Source organism: Acomys minous (genome assembly GCF_964271855.1).
Source record: "Acomys minous genome assembly, chromosome: 2".
NCBI classification, from domain to species: Eukaryota; Metazoa; Chordata; class Mammalia; order Rodentia; family Muridae; genus Acomys; species Acomys minous.
In genome coordinates, this window is record NC_140484.1 from 2021122 (window position 1) to 2041507 (window position 20386).

The 20386-nt window shown below is 47.1% G+C and overlaps 1 protein-coding gene across 2 annotated transcripts in view; it reads left to right on the forward strand.

Moving 5' to 3' along the window:
* Window positions 1-3940: 3940 nt before the first annotated feature.
* The window catches only part of SHTN1 (shootin 1), a 108032-nt gene continuing 91586 nt past the window's right edge, over window positions 3941-20386 (forward strand). Inside the window, exon 1 of one of the 2 annotated variants that reach the window (XM_084772843.1) lies at window positions 3941-4234. In XM_084772843.1, coding sequence (XP_084628969.1) covers window positions 4177-4234 — 58 coding nt within the window. In that variant the 5' untranslated portion in view covers window positions 3941-4176. The remainder of the gene's footprint in view (window positions 4235-20386) is intronic. The other variant, XM_084772842.1, reaches the window with a different exon arrangement.

Below are 20386 nucleotides of genomic sequence, written 5' to 3' on the forward strand. Positions count from 1 at the left end.
TCATGCGTCTGAGGGCACCTGCACACAGATGTACACATACACACATACATACACATCATCATGGGTCTGAGGGCACCTGCACACACATGTACACACACATACATACACCTCATCATGGGTCTGAGGACACCTGCACACACATGTACACACACATACATACACTTCATCATGGGTCTGAGGGCACCTGCACACACATGTGCACACACATATATACATACACCTCATCATGGGTCTGAGGGCACCTGCACACACATGTACACACACATACATACACATCATCATGGGTCTGAGGGCACCTGCACACACATGTGCACACACATATATACATACACCTCATCATGGGTCTGAGGGCACCTGCACACACATGTGCACACACATATACATTATCTTGGGTCTGCGGGTGCCTGCAGTCACATGTACATACCCTCTCCCAGTATACACATTGTCAAAAATAAAATAAATCTTTTTAAAAAAGTCAACAGCCTTATTGAGCTGTATTTCACATGCCATCAAATCCTGGATACCAACAGGGTATAAGCATCATTGGTGAAAACAACCAAAGACTTTTCTAAATGGACAGAGTGTACATTTCTACTTTTGAGAACACACAGTTACACAACCTGAAATACAATATATCTTACAGTTTACTATTCCCCCCACCAAACACAAATATGGATCAGGAGCCATTTCCTATTTTTCTTCCTTCCCCATTCCCAGTTCTATACAAATTATTAGTCAACTTCCTCTATTTTTTTTTTTTTTTGGCTTGTTGTATTTTATATAAAGGTATGCATGCAAAAGTTAGGTTTTTTTCCCTGACTGGCTTCTTGCACTTAGGATAATGTTTTCAAAGTTTGCCCACAGTGGGCTGTGTATCACAACTTTGTTTCTTTTCATTGCCAAATAACATTCAAATGTTACTATTCTTGTATCATTAATATTATCATAAATATCCCTGCAGGCAAGTTTTTAGGATTGACTTAACATAGAATGAACAGGTCAAAAAAGGACAAATTTCTCTTTACATCTCAGTTGTATCTGCATAGCCCAGAAGATTGCATATATTGTTGTAATTACCTAAAAAAAAACAAGTACTAAATTGCCCTACATCACTGTGCTCCCCGCTCTTGACTCCTTCCCTTGAGTCAGTTTATCCGCTGTCTAGCTCTAGAGACAGCCACAATCCTGCGTTTGTTATAAATCTTTTAGTTCATTTTAGGAAGTAACTCCTGGCCTCATATGTGTGCGTATACGTATGTGTATACATACACATAAACACACACATTTCAAGACGTTTTAAATTAGATGTTGTTTGACAGTTAATAACGGCTTCAATGCAATGAAACAGAATCCCCTGCATGAATTATTAAGCGGAACAAAAACTAATTATATCATCCTACCCTTCCCATCAGTATTCATGTCATATAAATAAGTCATGATGTAACAGGAGCTCTGTATCCCGTAAGTAAACACAATAGGCACCCTAATAATTCATAGCACGTCCTCAGGATAGCAGGGCATTGGTTTGCAGGTGGCTATTTTTAACGTACATGGGATTCATTTCAATGAGCTCCTGATTGTGTGGGATGAAAACACTTGGTTTGAGACTGGACCCTTAACCCCTCTGGAACTCACCAAACATCATCCTACAGCTGGGAGTTGACAATTCCATCAGCCATTTGAAAGTGTGGGGGTCTGTAAATCAATCTAAAACTCAACTGAGCACCCTGCTTCCCTGTGGTGGGACTGGAGGCAGGTCCTTTTGGTTACTGGGGTTTGGTCAGAAGTCACAGGCTGGCCCCTTGGGTCTAACAAGCTTCCTGGCAGCCCTATAAAAGCTAGGTGGCTAATTGTTGGTCACCTGAATCCCTTTAATCTCCCCCCTCCCCCCCCCCACCCCGAACAAATATTCATTCATCTCAGGAAAGACCTGGTGGCAGCCCATACTCATATGGTCATGCAGTTGACTAAAAACTCTCACATCCCCTGCCTCTCAAGTCTGAGGACTAACCCAGGAGAAAGGACATGAGGTTATCTTTTGGGGTCATTGGAGGGAGTCTGGCCAGCTCAAGTGTGGCAAACATGGGTCTGACAGGCTTGGCCCTTCTCCCCCATTCCCTCTGCCTTGCTAAAAAATCTTAGATTGCATTCCCAAGGCTAGCCATCAAGGTCTGATCCTCTACTTGGCCACTTCCTCCTCCTGAGGCTGATTACCGAAGCCCAACTATCAAAGCATTGAAGTCCAGCAATCAAACGCCCCCTTTGGCTCACCTAAGTAACATGCCCTGTTAAATTAAACACCTCCTCCTAACGCAGGCTTCCCCTTTACCTTTATAAACTGGCGGTTTCCTATGGGCCACATCTGTCTCCTCTGTCCTCCAGGACACATCCCCCCTGGCCCCTCTCCCTCGTTCCCTGCCCCTAGCCCTCGATCTCCTATATTTGCCTCTTATTCTCTGCCCTTTGTCCCTCTGGGGCAAATCAGTCTTTGTGTTGAGAACTTGGTCTTGGGTATTGTGAGCCGATAACCAGTCCTTACAATTATCACCTGTAGCTGACTGGAAAATATGTTTGAACTCTTATGAAACATTACAGAAAGCAAAAGTTCCATGCTGAAATTATTTCATAAAGTTCCATTTTCATTCTTTTTATTTAGAAAGCCACACTGCCACCTCAGTGGCACCTACCACCCTACCAACTAAACTATGCCTTCCGAAATACTATATTGCCATTCATTACAAGGAAAAAACCATTTCCCATTTTTCAAAGGTCATCAAGAGACGGCGAATAGTAATAAGTACAAGAAAAGACACTGGTTGTAGATAGGGTCTATCCAAACGCCATCTCCCTGAATCTCCTGGGCAGGGCCACTGCCAACTGAGTTGGGGCATTTGCCTAAGCTGTGCCGTGAGGAGTGAAGTCCTGCATGGTGTTCTACCTGAGTCTAGAGATGATGAGGAAAGCTGAGAGCACGCAGAAGGCTTAATTAGCTTGGATTTATCTTGGGTGCTTAAGGATCAGAATAAAGAACTGTGCTTCCCTCAGCTTGTAATTAGCAACCATAACACCTATAATCATAAAAACAAAACTCTCTCGGCACAGAGCGGGAGGTATACCCACCCCATGCCTCTTACTGGATGGAACTAGGGCCTTAGCGCACCCTAGACAAGCACTTCTAGTCTTTACCCTGGATTTGGTGTTGCGGTCGGATTCCTCAATCGGTCAACATTTTTAAATTCTCGACGAATACGCATTACTATTTCCATTCTTTAGGGAGATTCCCGGGCGCGGGAGATTCAAGCAAACGTCATAGAACTAGAGCTGGAGAGGGCAAGCCCGCCTGGCTATCTTTGCCAGGGTCTACCCCGGAGATGAGTCCTTAACCTGCGCAAAGGCTGTGCAATCACTACACACTAGGCTCCCTGCCTTGTAACAAAGTGACCTTGGGTGCGCACTCCGCATTCCGGAGTGCGGTTGCAGCTTTCCCCAAGACAGAAGGTCCTCCCACCGGAACCAGATGATCTCCTTCCCCCTAGCAGGTCAGGCCTGGTGAGGCACATGAGGTCAGCTCCTTCTTCACACTCAGAGGAACAGTGACCAGACTGCCACGCCCCCGCCACCGCACCCCACCCCACCGAGCCCCGCTACTGTGGCGAGGCTCAGTTAGCCAGACAGCCCGCAACACACATCTAGGTGCTTGGTGTAGAACACAAGAGTTTCCAGCCCTGGCTCCAGAGGCCAGTGCGTGAGGGCTGGAGCAGGAGCCTGGGAGGCTGGGGTCGGTTGGGTCTCCTTTAGGGCGCACGTCGGGGTGGGAAGCAGGGCGCAGCGGCTAGATGCAGGGCTGCACGTAACACCTGGTAGGATCGCAGGCGCCCCAGGGCCGCGACACTTGACCCGCCTTTCCGCGGCCCACGCCCATGCCGGGCTCAGCGCCCAGGCCCGCCCGCTCGCAGGTGGAGCAGCCCAGGCCCGCGAGTAGGTGCGCGGGATGATCTCACCGCGCGCTGCGCGCCAGGAGGAGGAGGAAGAGGAGGAGGAGCGGGAGCGATCCCAACTTCCGGGTAGTGCAGCCGCACGCCGCGCCACCGGGCATCTTGCTTTCTGCTCCCCCTCCCCCGTGTCCCCCCTCGCCTCTCCCTCCTTGCCTTTTTATCCCCAGCCCCACCCGCCAAAATGAACAGCTCGGACGAGGAGAAGCAGCTGCAGCTCATCACCACCTTGAAGGAGCAAGGTAGGCGGGCGGGAGGGCGCAGGTGCGGGAGCCGCGGCCTCAGGCGGGACAGCCTCTGGGCGCCGCCGCAGGTGCCTGCCGGGGCCGAGGACCTTGAGGCCGAGATGCAGTCACCCTTGCAGCTCCGCAGCCATGTAGATGCGCGCCCCGCGTCCCCCGCGCCATGCCATGCAGAGCTCTGGGAGGAGGAGCTGGAGCGTCTTCCCGCAGCGGGAGAAGCGCGACCCGCAGGGCTGGGCATCGTGGGACCAGGGCGAGGGGGACACGCGTCGGGTTTGGACAGGGTCACGGTACGCACCCCAGACCTCGCGGGATCGCCGGGTGCCCGGTAGCAGCTCAGCTGGCCTGGGTCCTAGCAGTAGAGGCCCCACCCTTGCATACTTGAGCGTTCCTGGGCCTGCAGCTTTTCCTTCTTTTGGGTTCGTAGTTCCTTTTTCTTCACCCAGCTGGGATTTTTTTCAGGCCACCGATGTGTTCTTGTCGCTTCCCATTTTTAGCAATTTATTAGTCAGTGAGGCGACACCCTGCCTATGTGGGGCTTAATGAGGGAGCGGGGCTGGTGCTGGGTGCGGGAGAAAGCCAAGCCGGGTTGCATGCTTTTCTCCCCTGCTTGGTAGCTGATGACTGTCACCCGCACATTTGTGAACAAAGCCAGATCCTAGAGCCAGTTACCCTGACATACTTTAAAAGGCCACAATTAATTATCCTGCTCAAAGGGTCGTTTGAGAATATGGGTCAAGAAAGAGGAAGCCCATGCATGGCTTATGCTCTTTCTTTGCTGAGTGACTTGCTGACACACTGGAAGGGCCCCGCTTGATGCCTCAACCAGTTTGGTTCTTTCACTTCTCCTGGGTCAGCTCACCGGCTCTGTGAAACTGGTGTCTTTCTTCCCTTCCTTGGGTCTTATGAGTAAGGACAGGGGCCAAGCCAGGTAGTTTAAGAGGTCCTCTCAAGGGAGCCGCTGTTCTTACAATCCATCAGCCACTGCCCACACTCCCGGCCCTGTGTGACCTCAGGGAGTTACCTAACTTCTCTGCTGAAGGAACTCCAGCACTTTCTAGGTGTTTCTAGCACCAAGAAACCCCTGAGTGAGTGTTAATTGATTTCATTTTCTCTCTCATCCACAATTAGCTTGAAGTCAGCCCACCTGCACCTGTGACTCAGCGCATGGACAGAGTTCCTTATTTAAAATGTCTCAAGTGTTTTTACACTTTTGAGACCTGGATTTCACTAGCATTTGTTTTTAGTAACACCTTCCTGTGTCTCACAACACGAAGACTATTGATTCATTATTCTGGACTTATGAAACTTCCAGTATTAGTTAATATCAGACCTTTTCGAGACAGGGTTTCTCTGTGTAGCCTTGGGTGTCCTGGACTCACTTTGTAGCCCAGGCTGGCCTCGAACTCACATCGGTCCACCTGCCTCTGCCTCCCGAGTGCTGGGATTAAAGGCGTGCGAATATCAGACCTTTGGATGGAGGTCAGTTTGCAAACGATGATAAAACAAAGTAAGACACATTATTTCTTTTATTCCGATTGTAATTCTCAGAGTCCACTAACATGCACCTACAAACACCTTCTCTGGCCCTTTGCTGGACTGTTTGAAGAAGGGAGGGGCCTGTTGTGTTGTTTGGAAAACAAACCCATGGCCTTGGCAGTTCCAAAGGCGGCCTTTTCCTGACCTACCAGAAGTGACAGAACTCAAGTTGTGCCTCCTGAGGCTACTCTGGTCTTTTTGGGCATTGAGCTGGTCATGTGGGTATTAGGAGTTGGTCAGCCTGTGGTGAGATTTTCGTGTCTTAAAACCAAGAGTGTTCAAAACTTATTTAAGAGTCTGCGATGACTGTTTTACCTGTGGAATTAGCTGGGACTTGAGGTGGAGACATGGCAACAGGATTTCGGGTAGACCAGTATTACGGTCAGGTATTTGTGTGTGTGTGGGGGGGGGGGGAGAAGAGTGATGGTGGGTTGTTGCCATTGTGAGTCGTAATTTTAATTTCCCTAGGAACAAGGGGCACATTTTTGATTGGATGCTCTATCTTCCTTGTTTACTGCCCAGTAAACATATATGTTTTTGTTTCTCTAACAACTTAAATACTTATCATGCATGAGGCTCAAGTTCTAGGCCATGTGGCTACAGTGAATCAGGTCTCACCCCCCCCCCCCCACCTCTTAGGAAGTTTCTTGTCTGGTCGAGACACGCAAATAAATAATTATTCTTTTTTTTGTAGGATAGGTTGTTAGACATGGACTGTTGGGTTTGATGGCACACACATTATGACGTTACTCACTGAAGACCCCTCTCCTCCATCACAGCTGCAACCGTTTGTGTGCTCCCCTGCCTGCCCCCCCCCCCCAGCACCCCACGGTCAGCACTGACCGGCTGTAGTTATCAGCAGGACAGCCTGCCACGTTTCTCAGTTTTCACCATTGGGACTGGCAAAACGCCTCCTTTGAAATGAACATGTCCTGACCGTTAGCTTCAGTCTCCACCTATTGATTGACCATTTTGGGCTCCTCATGCCGTCCCCTCTACCCCTTAATGGGTTCTAAGTCTAAACTTTGAGCCCCTTCCCCAGGAGGGGTAACAAGGAAGGAGGTTGCTGCCTGTGTGCTGCACAGCTGACAGCAGCCTTCTCTGGTGAGAATAAGGTCACACTTGACAAAAGTTGTGAAATGCAGTGACAGAGTCTGTCATAATATGAACAATCTCTAATTTATACGTACCATTCCCCAGGCTCTGTCTTATAAGTCACACCCACTCCACTTCTGAATTACTCCACAACGTTGTATGGTCCCGCCTACTGAATGCTGTAATTAGGTATATTATGTCCCTTAAAAAAATTAGCAAGTGTGTGATTTTTTTACATTCAAGCAGATGCTGAGGTAATGAGGTAATTCTCCTTTCGTCTCCCCCCCTCCCAGCTTTATTTTATTGGGGGTGATTGACGTCTTTAATGCCAACTTAGGGTGCGATTTCCGAAGCATATTTCCCAGCTATCAAAGTGGACATTTCCCTTACAAAACATCATACAATTTTCTCCCTCTGCAGAATTCTTTTGGAAAATGATAGACTTAGTTCGGCATTTGTTGAAGGTGCACGGCTTTCTGTGCGATTCATTCAACACACACTGAATATTCATAGCCAGGCACTGGGATGGGCATCAGAGGCCAGTGAATAAGGCCTGGTTCCTGCTGGCAATGAACTCTACAGACAGTATAAAATCCAGGACGTGTGTCTGATTGGCTTATGTGGGTCATGGATTCTGGTCTTTTGGTCAGGGAGCAGTTTGAGTGGCATCCTCCACAGAAACACAAACATGGATTACTGATGCTGTCCACAGCAGGATGGGCCACGACCATTGAAGGTCCCAACCCAAACAAGAGGTATCTCTTAGGCTGGTCAATTTAGCAAGGCAGTGCTGTTTGGAACTTTGAACTGTGGAAGAGTGGTTGCCATTTCACAGTATGGATATGCCCTTTTCTCTTCCTTCCCTCTTTCCCTCCTCCTTTTCTTCTTTCTCGGTGCTTGGGATGGGACCCAAATCTTATATGCATTAGGCAAGCACCCCCCCCCCCACCTCCTCCACTGAGCCACACTTCACCCTAATATAGGTATTCTCAGAAAGGACCAAACGCCATGGTTGTTCTTGTGCAAGGACCAGCTAAAACAAATATTCCAAGATATTTTTCTCTTTCTTTTTTAAGACATAGTATCATGCTGCAGCTCAGGTTGGCCTCAAACTCTGTGTAGATGATAGGATGATGACCTTCAACTCCTGACCCTCCTACCTCCACTTCCCAAGTATTGAGATTATAGCCACAGCCACAGCCACAGCCACAGCCACAGCCACAGCCTCAGCCTCAGCCACAGCCACAGCCACAGCCTCAGCCACAGCCTCAGCCACAGCCACAGCCACAGCCACAGCCTCAGCCACAACCACAGCCTCAGCCACAGCCACAGCCTCAGCCTCAGCCTCAGCCACAGCCTCAGCCACAGCCTCAGCCACAGCCACAGCCACAGCCACAGCCTCAGCCACAGCCACAGCCACAGCCACAGCCACAGCCATAGCCACAGCCTCAGCTCATCATTGTGATTAAGAGTGAGTTAACCCAGGAGCAGAAAGACTCACATGGTATATACTCACTTATAATTGGGCACTAGCCCAAAAGACATGTCCCATGAAAGTCTCCACTTACCAGGAGATTGGGATAAATGTGAGGACATCCTACTGGGACTCTAGATAAAAGAACTATAGGAGATGGGGAAATAGAAGGATCCAGAAGATCTTAGAAACCTACAAGAAGAACATTGTAATGGGTGGATTGGGACCCAGAGGGTCTGCTCAAACTATTGAACTAAGGACAATATGAGTACTAAACATCGAACCCCTACCCTGATCTGCCCAATGGACAGGACATTCTCCACAGTTATATGGAGAGTGGGGACTGACTCTGACATGAACTTGGGTGCCATATTTGATGACCTTCCTTTGGTGGGGAAGCCTAGTGGCACTCAAAGAAAAAATAAGCAGGCTACCAAGATGAAACTTGATAGCCTATGACCATATAGTGGGGGAGGAGGGCCCCCTTGGTCATAGACCTAGGGAAGGGGGATAGGGTGAGAGTGGGAGGGAGGGAGGAATGGGAGGATACAAGTGATGGTATAACAATTGAGTTGTAATCCAAATAAATTAATTAAAATTTTTTAAAAAGGGCCCAGGCTGCTCCTGGCAGCACTAGTAGGTGAAGCTGAGGTGCCACACTGAGAGAGACACTCAGAGTGCCTCGGTAGAAGGGTATTTGAAATTATGTGGTGCATTGGCTCCATGTACAAACTTGGGTTTTCAGCAACATTCTTTTTTTTTTTTTTTTTTTGAGTGTGGTCCAGGAGTTCCCAGGGTCTGAGTCACCAGGTGGCTATTAGGGTTGTAGTTTGCTCCCAAGTTCAGTGAGCACTGCTAAGGAGATGGATGGTGGCTAGGTCTTCAGGAGTTGGACCTTCATGGATGCAGCCATGACTGCTGCTCAGAGCTCCCCTCCCTATTAACACCGCTCCCAGGGCACTGAATCTTCCTTTTGGTTTTAAAATATTAACTTGTAAAATAAAATTTAAAAATGTATAATGCTCTTTTTCTTTTAACTCATTGTTTCTCAGTCTGTGTTTTACTATCACTCTAAAGAAAAGGTGTTTTATGTACCATGAACTTGGGAGGGCCAACACTTTTTTCTTCTATTGAAAAATCACGCAAGCCTGTTATGGTGGTGCATGCCTTTAATCCCAGCACTCAGGAGGCAGAGGCAGGCGGATCTCTATGAGTTCGAGGCCAGCCTGGTCTACAAAGTGAGTCCAGGACAGCCAAGGTTACACAGAGAAACCTTGTCTCAAAAAAAAAAAATGCTTTTGGCAAGGGACTAGAGTTAAAACCATCTGCGTGAACCTGTATTAGCTTATTACAAACAGATTACTAATATGTGTATATGTTATATATGTACATTTACACACACACATATATATATATATATTCGGAATATAGAATATATACTCAGAACATGGGCATTGCTGATGCCCTCTCATAGAGAAACAGGATTCCCTAGGGAAATGGTTGATTTGCCAGCTACCCAAATATTCAAGGTGAGCTGGGGACATTTTGTGGTTCTCAAAACTAAGGGAGAGCTCCAGCTAACAAACTCACATGATGGGACTGTGTCCAAGACACACAAAAGCCAATTGAAGAATTGTCCACTGGCTGAAGTCGCAGTAATTAAAAACAAACAGGATATAACCCAGAACACAAAGTAATGTGTGTGGAATGTGATGAAAATGACATTTTAACTCTGATTTTCCCTTAAAAATCTTGAAGTCCCATGTACTATTAAGGAAAACATCAGGAAAAAAAAATCTGGTTGAGGCAGATTCTACCGAGCAACACTTCTGAAACTAACTGTCCAGGTCTCAAAAGGAAAGACAGCAGTCTGCGTGTGGTAGGTACCACAGGAGCATTCCAGCTACACGGAGAGTTTGAGGCTAGCCTGGGCTACTTGAAACCTTGTCTCTCTCACCTCACTAACAAGCTCCCCAAACAAACACCCCCCCAAACTAAAAAAAATATAACAAGAGGAACTTGTCAAGATCATAAAAGTGGGGACCAAGGTGGGGAGGGGTGGGGGTGGGGAGAAAGCGCCTAAGGAGATGAGGCTTTTAAATGGAATGTTGTCTTATCTCAGGGAGATAGGGAGAAACAAAGGCACAAAGATAAAACTAAGGAATCTGAATAAAGTGTGGGCTTTGGCTTATCGCAGCATGTCAGCAGGGCCCAGGAATCTCAACAAATGTTCCATACTACAGCAATAGACATTAAGAGGGTATAGGAACTCTCTAAATTCTGAGCCCCTACCCACATGACCACAGAGCCCACATGTATAGATTCAATCAACTTCAGACTGAGAATATCTGATGCTTTCCTCTGGCCTCTGGGTATCAGACATACATGCAAGCAAAACACCCACACACATAAAAATAATAATATAAAAAAATTAAAAATATAGCGGGGTGTGGTGGTGTATACTTTTAATCCAAGCATTCAAGAGCCAGAGGCAAGCAGATCTCAGATTGCTGTGAGTTCAAGGCCAGTCTGGTCTACAAATCAAGTCCAGGACAACCAGTATTACACAGAGAAACCCTGTCCCCCTAAAAAAAATGAAAATAAACAAAAAATAAAAAATATATGTGAAAAAAATTGAGCATATATATTTTCCTTATAATTTATCTGAACTAATATAACAACAACTCAGCAAATCATTCTCTCTCTCTCTCTCTCTCTCTCTCTCTCTCTCTCTCTCTCTCTCTCTCTCTCTGTGTGTGTGTGTGTGTGTCTCTGTCTCTCTCTTGCTGTCTCTCTCTGTCTCTGTCTCTCTGTCTCTCTGTGTGTGTCTGTCTCTCTTTTGCTGTCTCTCTGTCTCTTTGTCTGTCTTTGTGTGTGTATGTCTGTCTCTCTCTTGCTGTCTCTCTCTCGCTCCCTCTCTTTTTCCCTCCTCTGAGACAGGATCTTACTCTATAGACCAGGCTGGCCCAATACTCAGTGTGAAGACAGGCTGACCTCAGATTTGCAGTGGTCCTGCTGACTTTCCCTCTCCCATTCTGGAACTACAAGCCTGAGCGACAGTAGCCGACTACAAGAAACATGTTAGGATCTGAGTGTTCATGGTGCTGCTCCTAGAGCGAATTCCCTGATGACTGACTGTCCTTATAGCTCTTTATGCATCTAATTTGTATGTGTGTGTGTGTGTGTGTGTGTGTGTGTTCATGTAGGTGCGCAGGTGTGTGTGTGTGTGTGCCTGTAGCTGCAGGTGTATTGTGCAGGTATCCTGTGATTTGTAGCTGCAGGTGTGTAGGTATGCATGTATAGGTGAGTTGTAGATGCAAGTTTACAGTGTATGTGTGCATATTTGTAGCTACAGGTATGTAGGTATGCATGTGTAGGTGTGTGTGTGTGTGTGTGTGTGTGTGTGTGTGTGTGTGTGTGTGTGTGTGTGCCTGTAGCTGCAGGTGTATTGTGCAGGTATCCTGTGATTTGTAACTGCAGGTGTGTAGATATACATGTATAGGTGTGTGTGTAGATGCAAGTTTACAGTGTATGTGTGCATATTTGTAGCTACAGGTATGTAGGTATGCATGTGTAGGTGTGTGTGTAGATACAGGTGTGTAAAAATATTTTGCAGGTGTGTGTAGAAGCAAGTGTGCAGATGTGTGTGTGTGCACACGCACATGCAGATCACACATATGTAGAGGATAAAAAAGGTGTCCTGCTCTGTCGCTCTGCCTCATTTGCTGGAGACTGGAGGTAGGGTGGTGGCCAGCAGGCCGCAGAGCTCCCCCTGTGTCTGTTCACGCCCTCACAGTGTTGATGTTAGAGGCACAAGTGTGAGCACACTTGGCTTTTTATCTTACATAGGTTCTGGGGAGTTGAACTCAGTTCCTCGAGCTGCAGGCGCTCTTACCCACTGAGCTGTCTCCCTAGCTCTATACCGAAAGTGGATGAAACTGAAATGCACTGAAGTGATGATGTTGCTTACGTTCTTATGCAAACCTCTGTGTTCATGTAGCTGTAGGAAAAGTCCTTTTTAAATTTAAAAATAATTGTTTATATATTAGGGATGCAAGAAAAATTCAAGATAGATTTGAGATATCTAAAAAGTGTGAGTCTTGTTTTGCTTTATTTAGCCTTCATTATTTAAGCCGATGCTAATGCATTACCACTAACCAATGTCTCTAGTTTATAACCGGGTTAGCTTTTTTCTAAAACGTATTTTTGTGGTGTGTTTATGTGTGAGCATGTGCATGTGTGTACAAAGTGCGGGTGCATGTGTGCCATGGGGTACATGTGGAGGTCAGAAGACAACTTGGTGGATTGGGCTCTTTATTTTCACCTTCTTTTTTTATTTTTATTATTATTTGTTGTTGTTTTTTGAGACAGGGTTTCTCTGTGTAGCCTTGGCTGTCCTAGACTCACTTTGTAGACCAAGCTGGCCTCGAGCTCACAGCGATCCACCTGCCTCTGCCTCCCAAGTGCTGGGATGGGCTCTGGGGATCAGGGCCTGTGGTAGATGTCTTTACCAGCCGGTTCCTCTTGCTGGCCCAGGGTTCGCTCTGTACTGGGCTTCTGTGGGATCTAAACAGTATATGGGGTGTACCCACCATTGCAGGTGCCACAGAGCATAGTTACACTGGCTCCCACTCCCTGCGCACTCTAGCCACAGATGCCTTTATTGCTCTTTCCAGAGCTCTGGAGCTGGAGCCGTGCCATGTGTGGTCATCCACACTGACTTCTTACGCTGAGCAGCAGGTCTTTTTGTGGCTTGACGGCTCACGTCTCTTTATTGGGTGGATGTACCACAGTTTGTTAATTCATCCACTTACTGAAGAACATCTTGGGTACTCCTAAATTTTTCAATTGTGAATAAATCTGCTGTAAACATTTGCGGTGGTGACAGACATGGGGGTCTGTACGTTCTGTGATTACATCTTTGTCCTGGCATTGGGAGCTGTGATCTCAGGAGTTCCTCAGGGAAGCAGGAGGGCGTGGCGTGTAGGAGCATGAGCTGGGGGTGGGCTTGACTCGGCTGCTTCCCTCCTGCAAGTGCTTGGCTCTAGTAAAGCAGTTTCTCCTGAGATCAGGCCTTAAGAATAGAATGGCTCTGGAGGCAGAGGCAGGCTGATCGCTGTTAGTTCCGAGGCCAGCCTAATCTACTGGGCATGATGACCACGCCTTTAAAACCAGGATGGAGAGGGAGAGACAGGTGGATATCTGTGTGTTTGAGGACAGCCTAGTCTATATAGTAAGTTCCAGGCCAGCCAGGACTATGTTGTAAGAGACCCTGCCTCAAAAAACACGTGCAAACAAAACAAAACAAAAATGAAGAACAGAGCTCTCTGGGCATCGTTTGTAGAGTGGCTATACTCCGTCATCCACTGTAGTAGCAGAGACCTCTTAGTGTTCTAGAACTTGAAGCAAACAAACAAACAAACAAACAAACAAAATCCTTTCCCTACTAACCTGCCCTTCTATCTCCCCACCCCCGGGGCATTTAAAACTCAAACCTGTACGAACCAAGCCCTTGGGCAAATACAGCCTAGATCTCCCTGTCTGGGTCCCCGGCCTCCAGCAGGTGTTTCCTCCAGGCAGTCACTGCCATAGGTTGGTTCTTCTGTACAGCCCCATGTCTCCGCTCGCAGGGGTGAGGCTCGTCCTGCGTCCTCAATTCTCTGATGGCTCTGGAAGACTGATGGGGTGCCGTTTATTTGCTTCTTGTTGTTATGAAGATTGTGTCATGTATAAGCCTACATGCTAGAACTAGAGACCTGGCACACACATATATGTATATATTTATATACATGTGCCACATATACACATAATAGATATACGTATATACCATAAAGATATCCAGCTTCCTTCCCTTCTGTTTTTTAACTTGAAGCCATGTATGTGGCTTGTTGAGAGCACTTCTTTATCAGCACTAAAGTGTGTTTCGCCTAGCATTGATGAAGCTCAGGCTTGCTATAGTTTCTTTCCTGATAGGAAATCTGTCACCTTTGTTTTCTGATCAGTTTTCCCAGTAGTCCTCTGCCCCCGGCTTCTATAATGATTTAATTAACAAGTGAGGTATAAGTGGCTTCCCTCTCTACTCTGGCTGTAAGTACAGGATCCTCTGTGGCATGAGCAGAAGAGGAGCTTGTCCTAATTGCACAGCCCCTTTGTGACTAGTCCTCGGCTCCCATTTGTCAGGTTTCAAGGCTCCCTGAGTCTGACAGGCAGACCCAGCCTGTGGGTGTGAGTCTGCACTGGGACATGTCAGGAAACGTTGTGCTTTTCTTTCTGGGTACATTTGATTGTTATTTAAGGCATCATCATCATCAGCATCATCATTATTAGTTTTTGTTTTGTTTTGTTTTTTGTTTTTCAAGACAGGGTTTCTCTGTGTAGCCTTGGCTGTCTCCTGGACTCACTTTGTAGACCAGGCTGGCCTCACACTCACAGCGATCCACCTGCCTCTGCTTCCCGATAAGGCATTATTTTTAATCCTCTCATAAGGGTGCAGGAGAGACCCTGTGTGAGAGAGACCCTGTGTGAGAGAGACCCTGTGTGCCGAGGAGGAAATGAGGAGGAAGCGCCCGGCTGTTGATGCTGGGCTCCTGGGAATGCAGATCCACCCATCCTCCTCGACCTCAGTTTGTTTGTTGTGTTTTTGTTTTTTTGTTTTTCCAAGACAGGGTTTCTTTGTGTAGCCCTGGCTGTCCTGTACTCACTTTGGAGACCAGGCTGGCCTCTAACTCATAGAGATCTGCCTGCCTCTCTACTTCAAGTCAGCGCTGTCCTGGGTGTGTATACATGAGCTGATAAACACAGATTGCCCTAAAGGCCTATCTAGTGTGCCCTCAGGTTACACACAGTACCTCAGCAATCTCAGCAGCTGTTAATGGCTCAGGGCATCATACATAGTTCTGCCTACCAGTTCTATGCTTAGTATTCTGATGGCTTAAGGCAGAGCACAATCAACTGAGTGGGGAGAAAGGCAGGCAGGCACGTGTGCAGGTCATTGGTATGCATGGGGGTTCAAGCAGAGGTATGAGCTTAGGATCGCCCATCTTGCCTCTCTTGGGACTTTGGAATATCTGTGTCGACTTTACAATTTAAGCATCCCGGATCTGTAATGTGAAATCATAAGTGCTCCAAATCTGGAACTGTGCCCACAAAAATGTTCAGTTTGGGGGCCTGTTCATACCCTGGACTCTGGTATTGAGGGTGCTCAGCTTCTGGGGAGTAAGGTGCTCTGGCAGACAGTAAGATACACGTGCTGATCCTGCCTCAGACATCCAGGAGAGCTTCCTAGAAAACTGTGTTGCAAAAGGCGAGGTCAGGGGCGATCTCTTAGGCAGCGCGTAGGTGCAGGGGAGGGCTGAGGAGGAAAAGTAGGGGAGAAGGAAGTGATGCTGAAGTCTTCGCAGAGTTTTAAGTAAGAAAATGAAACTTTCAAGAGGAAAAAAAAAGCAAGAATCAACTGGGAACAGGACACTAGACGCAGCTCAGCGGGTGTCACCGTGGAAGGTCTGAGTTAGGACCCCGATACTGGCTCAGAGGAAGAACAGAGAGGTGAGAGAGTTCTTAAAGACAAGAGGCATTTGGTGGGTCTTTGAAGGTGTTTCAGGTGGTCTTTTAACTCGTAGTTTGGAATACGGAATACAGCGAACAGGAAGTTTCTGTGAAGGGCAACTATATGTTTACAATTTAGCAGATGGAGTTGCTCACAGCACATCCAAACAGAGATGTGAGAACAGTACCGGCCTGTGAATGCCGATGCTGTGCTGGTGAGGGTCTGTGTCCAGTGTGGTACCCACTAGCTACCTCTGAAGTATGACTAATGCACACATTGTACACTGTTTTTTATTGTAACTGATTACAATTTAAGCAGCTACTTGTGGCTACGGGCTGCCATTTTGGTTCGTGCAGTTACGGACAGCACTGTTAGAAGTGCTGACCTGGGGACGAAGCTAGAGACGGGAAGGGCGAGTAGCCTGCCTGGTCACTTGAGGTTTGCTGGGTCTGGTGGGCTAAACCAGGCCTTCTGCAGGGGTGGTGTGGACAGCTTATACTTAGGAAGTTTACTTGTCATGTTTCTTTTTCTTTTAATTTTATTTTATTTATGAGTACACTGTCTTCGTGCACACCACAAGAGGGCACCAGATTGTATTACAGATGGTTGTGAGCCACTATGTGGTTGCTGGGAATTGAACTCAGGACCTCTGGAAGAGGGGCAAGTGCTCTTAACCACTGAGCCATTTCTCCAGCCCACTTGTCATGTTTCTGAGACAGCTATGACCACCTCCTTCCTTCCTGGGCTGGCTGTGTTGCAGGCTGTGGCTTTGGAAGAAATGGCTCCCTTCAGCATTAGGGGCTTAGAAAATGGAAAACCAGCGTGAGTCTTGAAGCACGTGCTTTGCCCGATATTCTCCTTGTTTTCTCCAGTGCCCTCCCTTTTCTTCTGTTTCATACTGTTAAGCGGTTGCTCCTCGCCCTGGCTGCACATTAGGGAACTCACATCTTTAAAAACAAAACAGCGAAGGTGACAAACTCCACCCCAGACTTGGTAAATCAGCATGGGGTGGAAGAGGCGCCTACCATGGAGAGGGGTTCAGGGCCCTGTGATTGCCAAGCTCCCCAGCTGGCTCAGTGTGCTTCTAGGATTGAAAAGTCTGGTTCTCAGGCATGCTTCCACACCACTGCCAGGATTTGTTATGACAAATGGCTTTTCACCACATTAGCTTCCCTCCCCAGCCAGCCATGTCGGGGTGGGGCGGGTTAAAGTCAGCTCAAAACCCAGGACATTCTTTTGTCATGCGCTCAGGGTCTGTCAAGCTTTGCAGCTTCCGTAGCAGTTACCATGGCTGACACTGGACAACACCAGCCTGTGGTAACTCATTTACTCCCCAGGATAAGATTGCCAAATCCGTTCTCCAAGGAAGCCGAGGCACACGGAGATGGACTCCCAGCCAATGTGTGCTCGTTCGATTACCTGTTCTGTCTGACATCATGACGTACGTGAAGCTGGTAAACTGAGGTACGCGGTCTTTCCAAGCTGGGAGCTGCTTCTAAGGATTGCCCTGCCAAATTAGCTGCGCACACTTATTTCAAGCTGCTAGCCAGTTCTGAAGCAATAAAAGAGTGCTTTCTGTGAAGATTCTTACCACGCGCTAAAGAAGCAGCCGACGGGGTTGGGAAGATGGCTCAGAGGCTAACGTCGAGGGCTGCTGTGACAGACGGCCTGGGTTTGGTTTCCATCACCCAGCAGGTGGCTCACAACCACCCCCAACCCCAGCTCTTGGTGGCCAGTGCCCACTTCTGGCCTCTGCCGGAAACTGCACTTATTTGCACAGACACACGTAGTTAAAAACAAAAACAAAAACAAAACAACAAAAATCCTTGAAGTACCTGAGTAATAGAAACCACTTTGTTGTTGATGCTGATAGGGGCAAGCCTCTATGGGGACGACACATATTCATATGTGTGTGCTTGTGTGCACACGGATGCTGCTCTGTTTTTCTAACTTCAAAGAAGTAAGCATTTCCGTTTCCGTCTGTGCCTCGTCCCTGTTAACCCGACGGTGACCAGCGTCCTTCAGCTCTCTCTGCGTCTTCCCGACTTAAGCGCCTGCTCTTTGTCTTCTTTACAGTTTCATGTAGTTATAAGAAAGCATCTTCTCTATGGTTTCTATTAAAACATGATAGGTGAAGAGTTCTTAATTAATGCTTTTAATAAAGAGTGAGCAATTAGGAGTTTACTGTGTTTTGTCTGAGTCTACTGGCACTATAATGGAAGCATGGTGTGAGTATTTCAGAAAAGCTTTCCAAGACATTATTTGATGTTGTAAATGGGAAAAAAATATTTCTTAATGTCAATACCCAACTACAGCTTTATAAGCCATTACTGCTTCTATAGACCTCTGTAAAGTAGGTCACTACTACAGTGTTAAATCAGTTTTGATGTGATGTCTGTGCACACATACCATGGTGCACTGCGGGAGTCAGAGGACAACTTGGAGCTGTTCTCCTTTCATCACACGGTTACTAGGGATTGAACCTGGGTCATCAGGCAAGGACTATTAGCCTATGGGACATCTCATTGGCCCTGATTTTGATTTTAAAACTTTTTAAGTTAAAAAAATTGTGTGTATGATGTGTGTGTATGATGTGTGTGTGTGTATGATGTGTGTGTGTGTATGATGTGTGTATGATGTGTGTGTGTGTATGATGTGTATGTGTATGTATGATGTGTATGTGTGTATGATGTGTGTGTGTGTGTATGGTGTGTGTGTGTGTGTATGATGTGTGTGTGTGTATGATGTGTGTGTGTGTGTGTATGGTGTGTGTGGTGTGTGTATGTGTGTATGGTGTGTGTGTGTGTATGGTGTGTGTGTGTGTATGGTGTGTGTATGTGTGTGTGTGTATGATGTGTGTGTGTATGGTGTGTGTGTGTGTGCGTGTGTGTATGGTGTGTGTGTGTGTGTATGGTGTGTGGTGTGTGTATGTGTGTATGGTGTGTGTGTGTGTGTATGGTGTGTGTGTGTGTATGGTGTGTGTATGTGTGTGTGTGTATGATGTGTGTGTGTATGGTGTGTGTGTGTGCGTGTGTGTATGATGTGTGTGTGTGTGTGTGTGTATGATGTGTGTGTGTATGGTGTGTGTGGTGTGTGTGTGTGTGTATGGTGTGTGTGTGTGTGTATGGTGTGTGTGTGTGTGTGTATGATGTGTGTGTGTGTATGGGGTGTGTGTGTGTGTATGATGTGTATGGTGTGTGTGTGTGTGTATGGTGTGTGTGTGTGTATGATGTGTGTGTGTGGTGTGTGTGTGTGTATGGTGTGTGTGTGTGTATGATGTGTGTGTGTGTATGGGGTGTGTGTGTGTATGATGTGTATGGTGTGTGTGTGTATGATGTGTGTGTGTGGTGTGTGTGTGTGTATGGTGTGTGTGTGTGTATGGTGTGTGTGTATAGTGTGTATGTGTGTATGTGTGTGTATGATGTGTGTGGTGTATGTGTGTATGGTGTGTGTGTGTGTGTGTGTATGGTGTGTGTGTGTATGATGTGTGTGTGTGGTGTGTGTGTGTGTATGGTGTGTGTGTGTGTATGTATGGTGTGTGTGTGTGTGTGTGTATGATGTGTGTGGTGTGTGTGTGTGTGTATGGTGTGTGTGTGTATGATGTGTGTATGTGTGTGTGTGTATGGTGTGTGTGTGTATGATGTGTGTGTGTGTGTGCGTGTGTGTATGATGTGTGTGTGTGTGTATGATGTGTGTGTGTGTATGGTGTGTGTATGTGTGTGTATGGTGTGGGTGTGTATGATGTGTGTGTGTGTATGGTGTGTATGTATGTGTGTGTGTGTATGATGTGTGTGTGTGTGTGTGTGTGTGTGTGTGTGTGTAGATATGGGCACATATGGGGACCTCCTTGCTCTGCCTTGTTTGAGATGGGCGTTCTTTTTGCTGTTTACCTCTGCATGTACCAGGCCATCTGTCCCTCAAGTATCCAGGGAGTCTCCTACCTCTGCCCCCCAGCTCTGCCCGGGAACGCTGGGCTGGTAGATGCATGCCGTAGTCATGCACACTGTTATGTGTGTCCTAGGATTCCAACTTGTGCGTCAGGCAGAGCCATGTCTACCTAACCCTGCAGAAACATTTATGTGCTAAGCAGTTTGAGTTCAAAGCCTCTCAATAACATATTTTTATCTTTATGTTTTGGTAGAATAATGAAGTTTGGGGCCGTGACCATAGTCCACTGCCCAATGGCGTCAGTGCGTATTTAGGAATCTCGTCCCCCGTGTTTGTTTGTTTCTGTTGAAGGACACTTTTCAGTGGTTGTCTAGATCCTAGGGCAGTTTTGTTTCATGCTCAGCTATTGGATGCGTGTGGTGAGGCCAGGTTCAGAGGGCTTCGTTTTGTGTTTCGTCAAATCTTTCCCGTTGAAGATGTCACAGTTTGCTACGGGCTTTGTCTTGCATGTGCGTACAGAGCTGCTTTGTGACTGGTCTAATTCCTGGGGACTTGTGTGGGTATGACATGGCGTCTGTTTGTTCCTTAATACACTCCCATCACAGCAGGT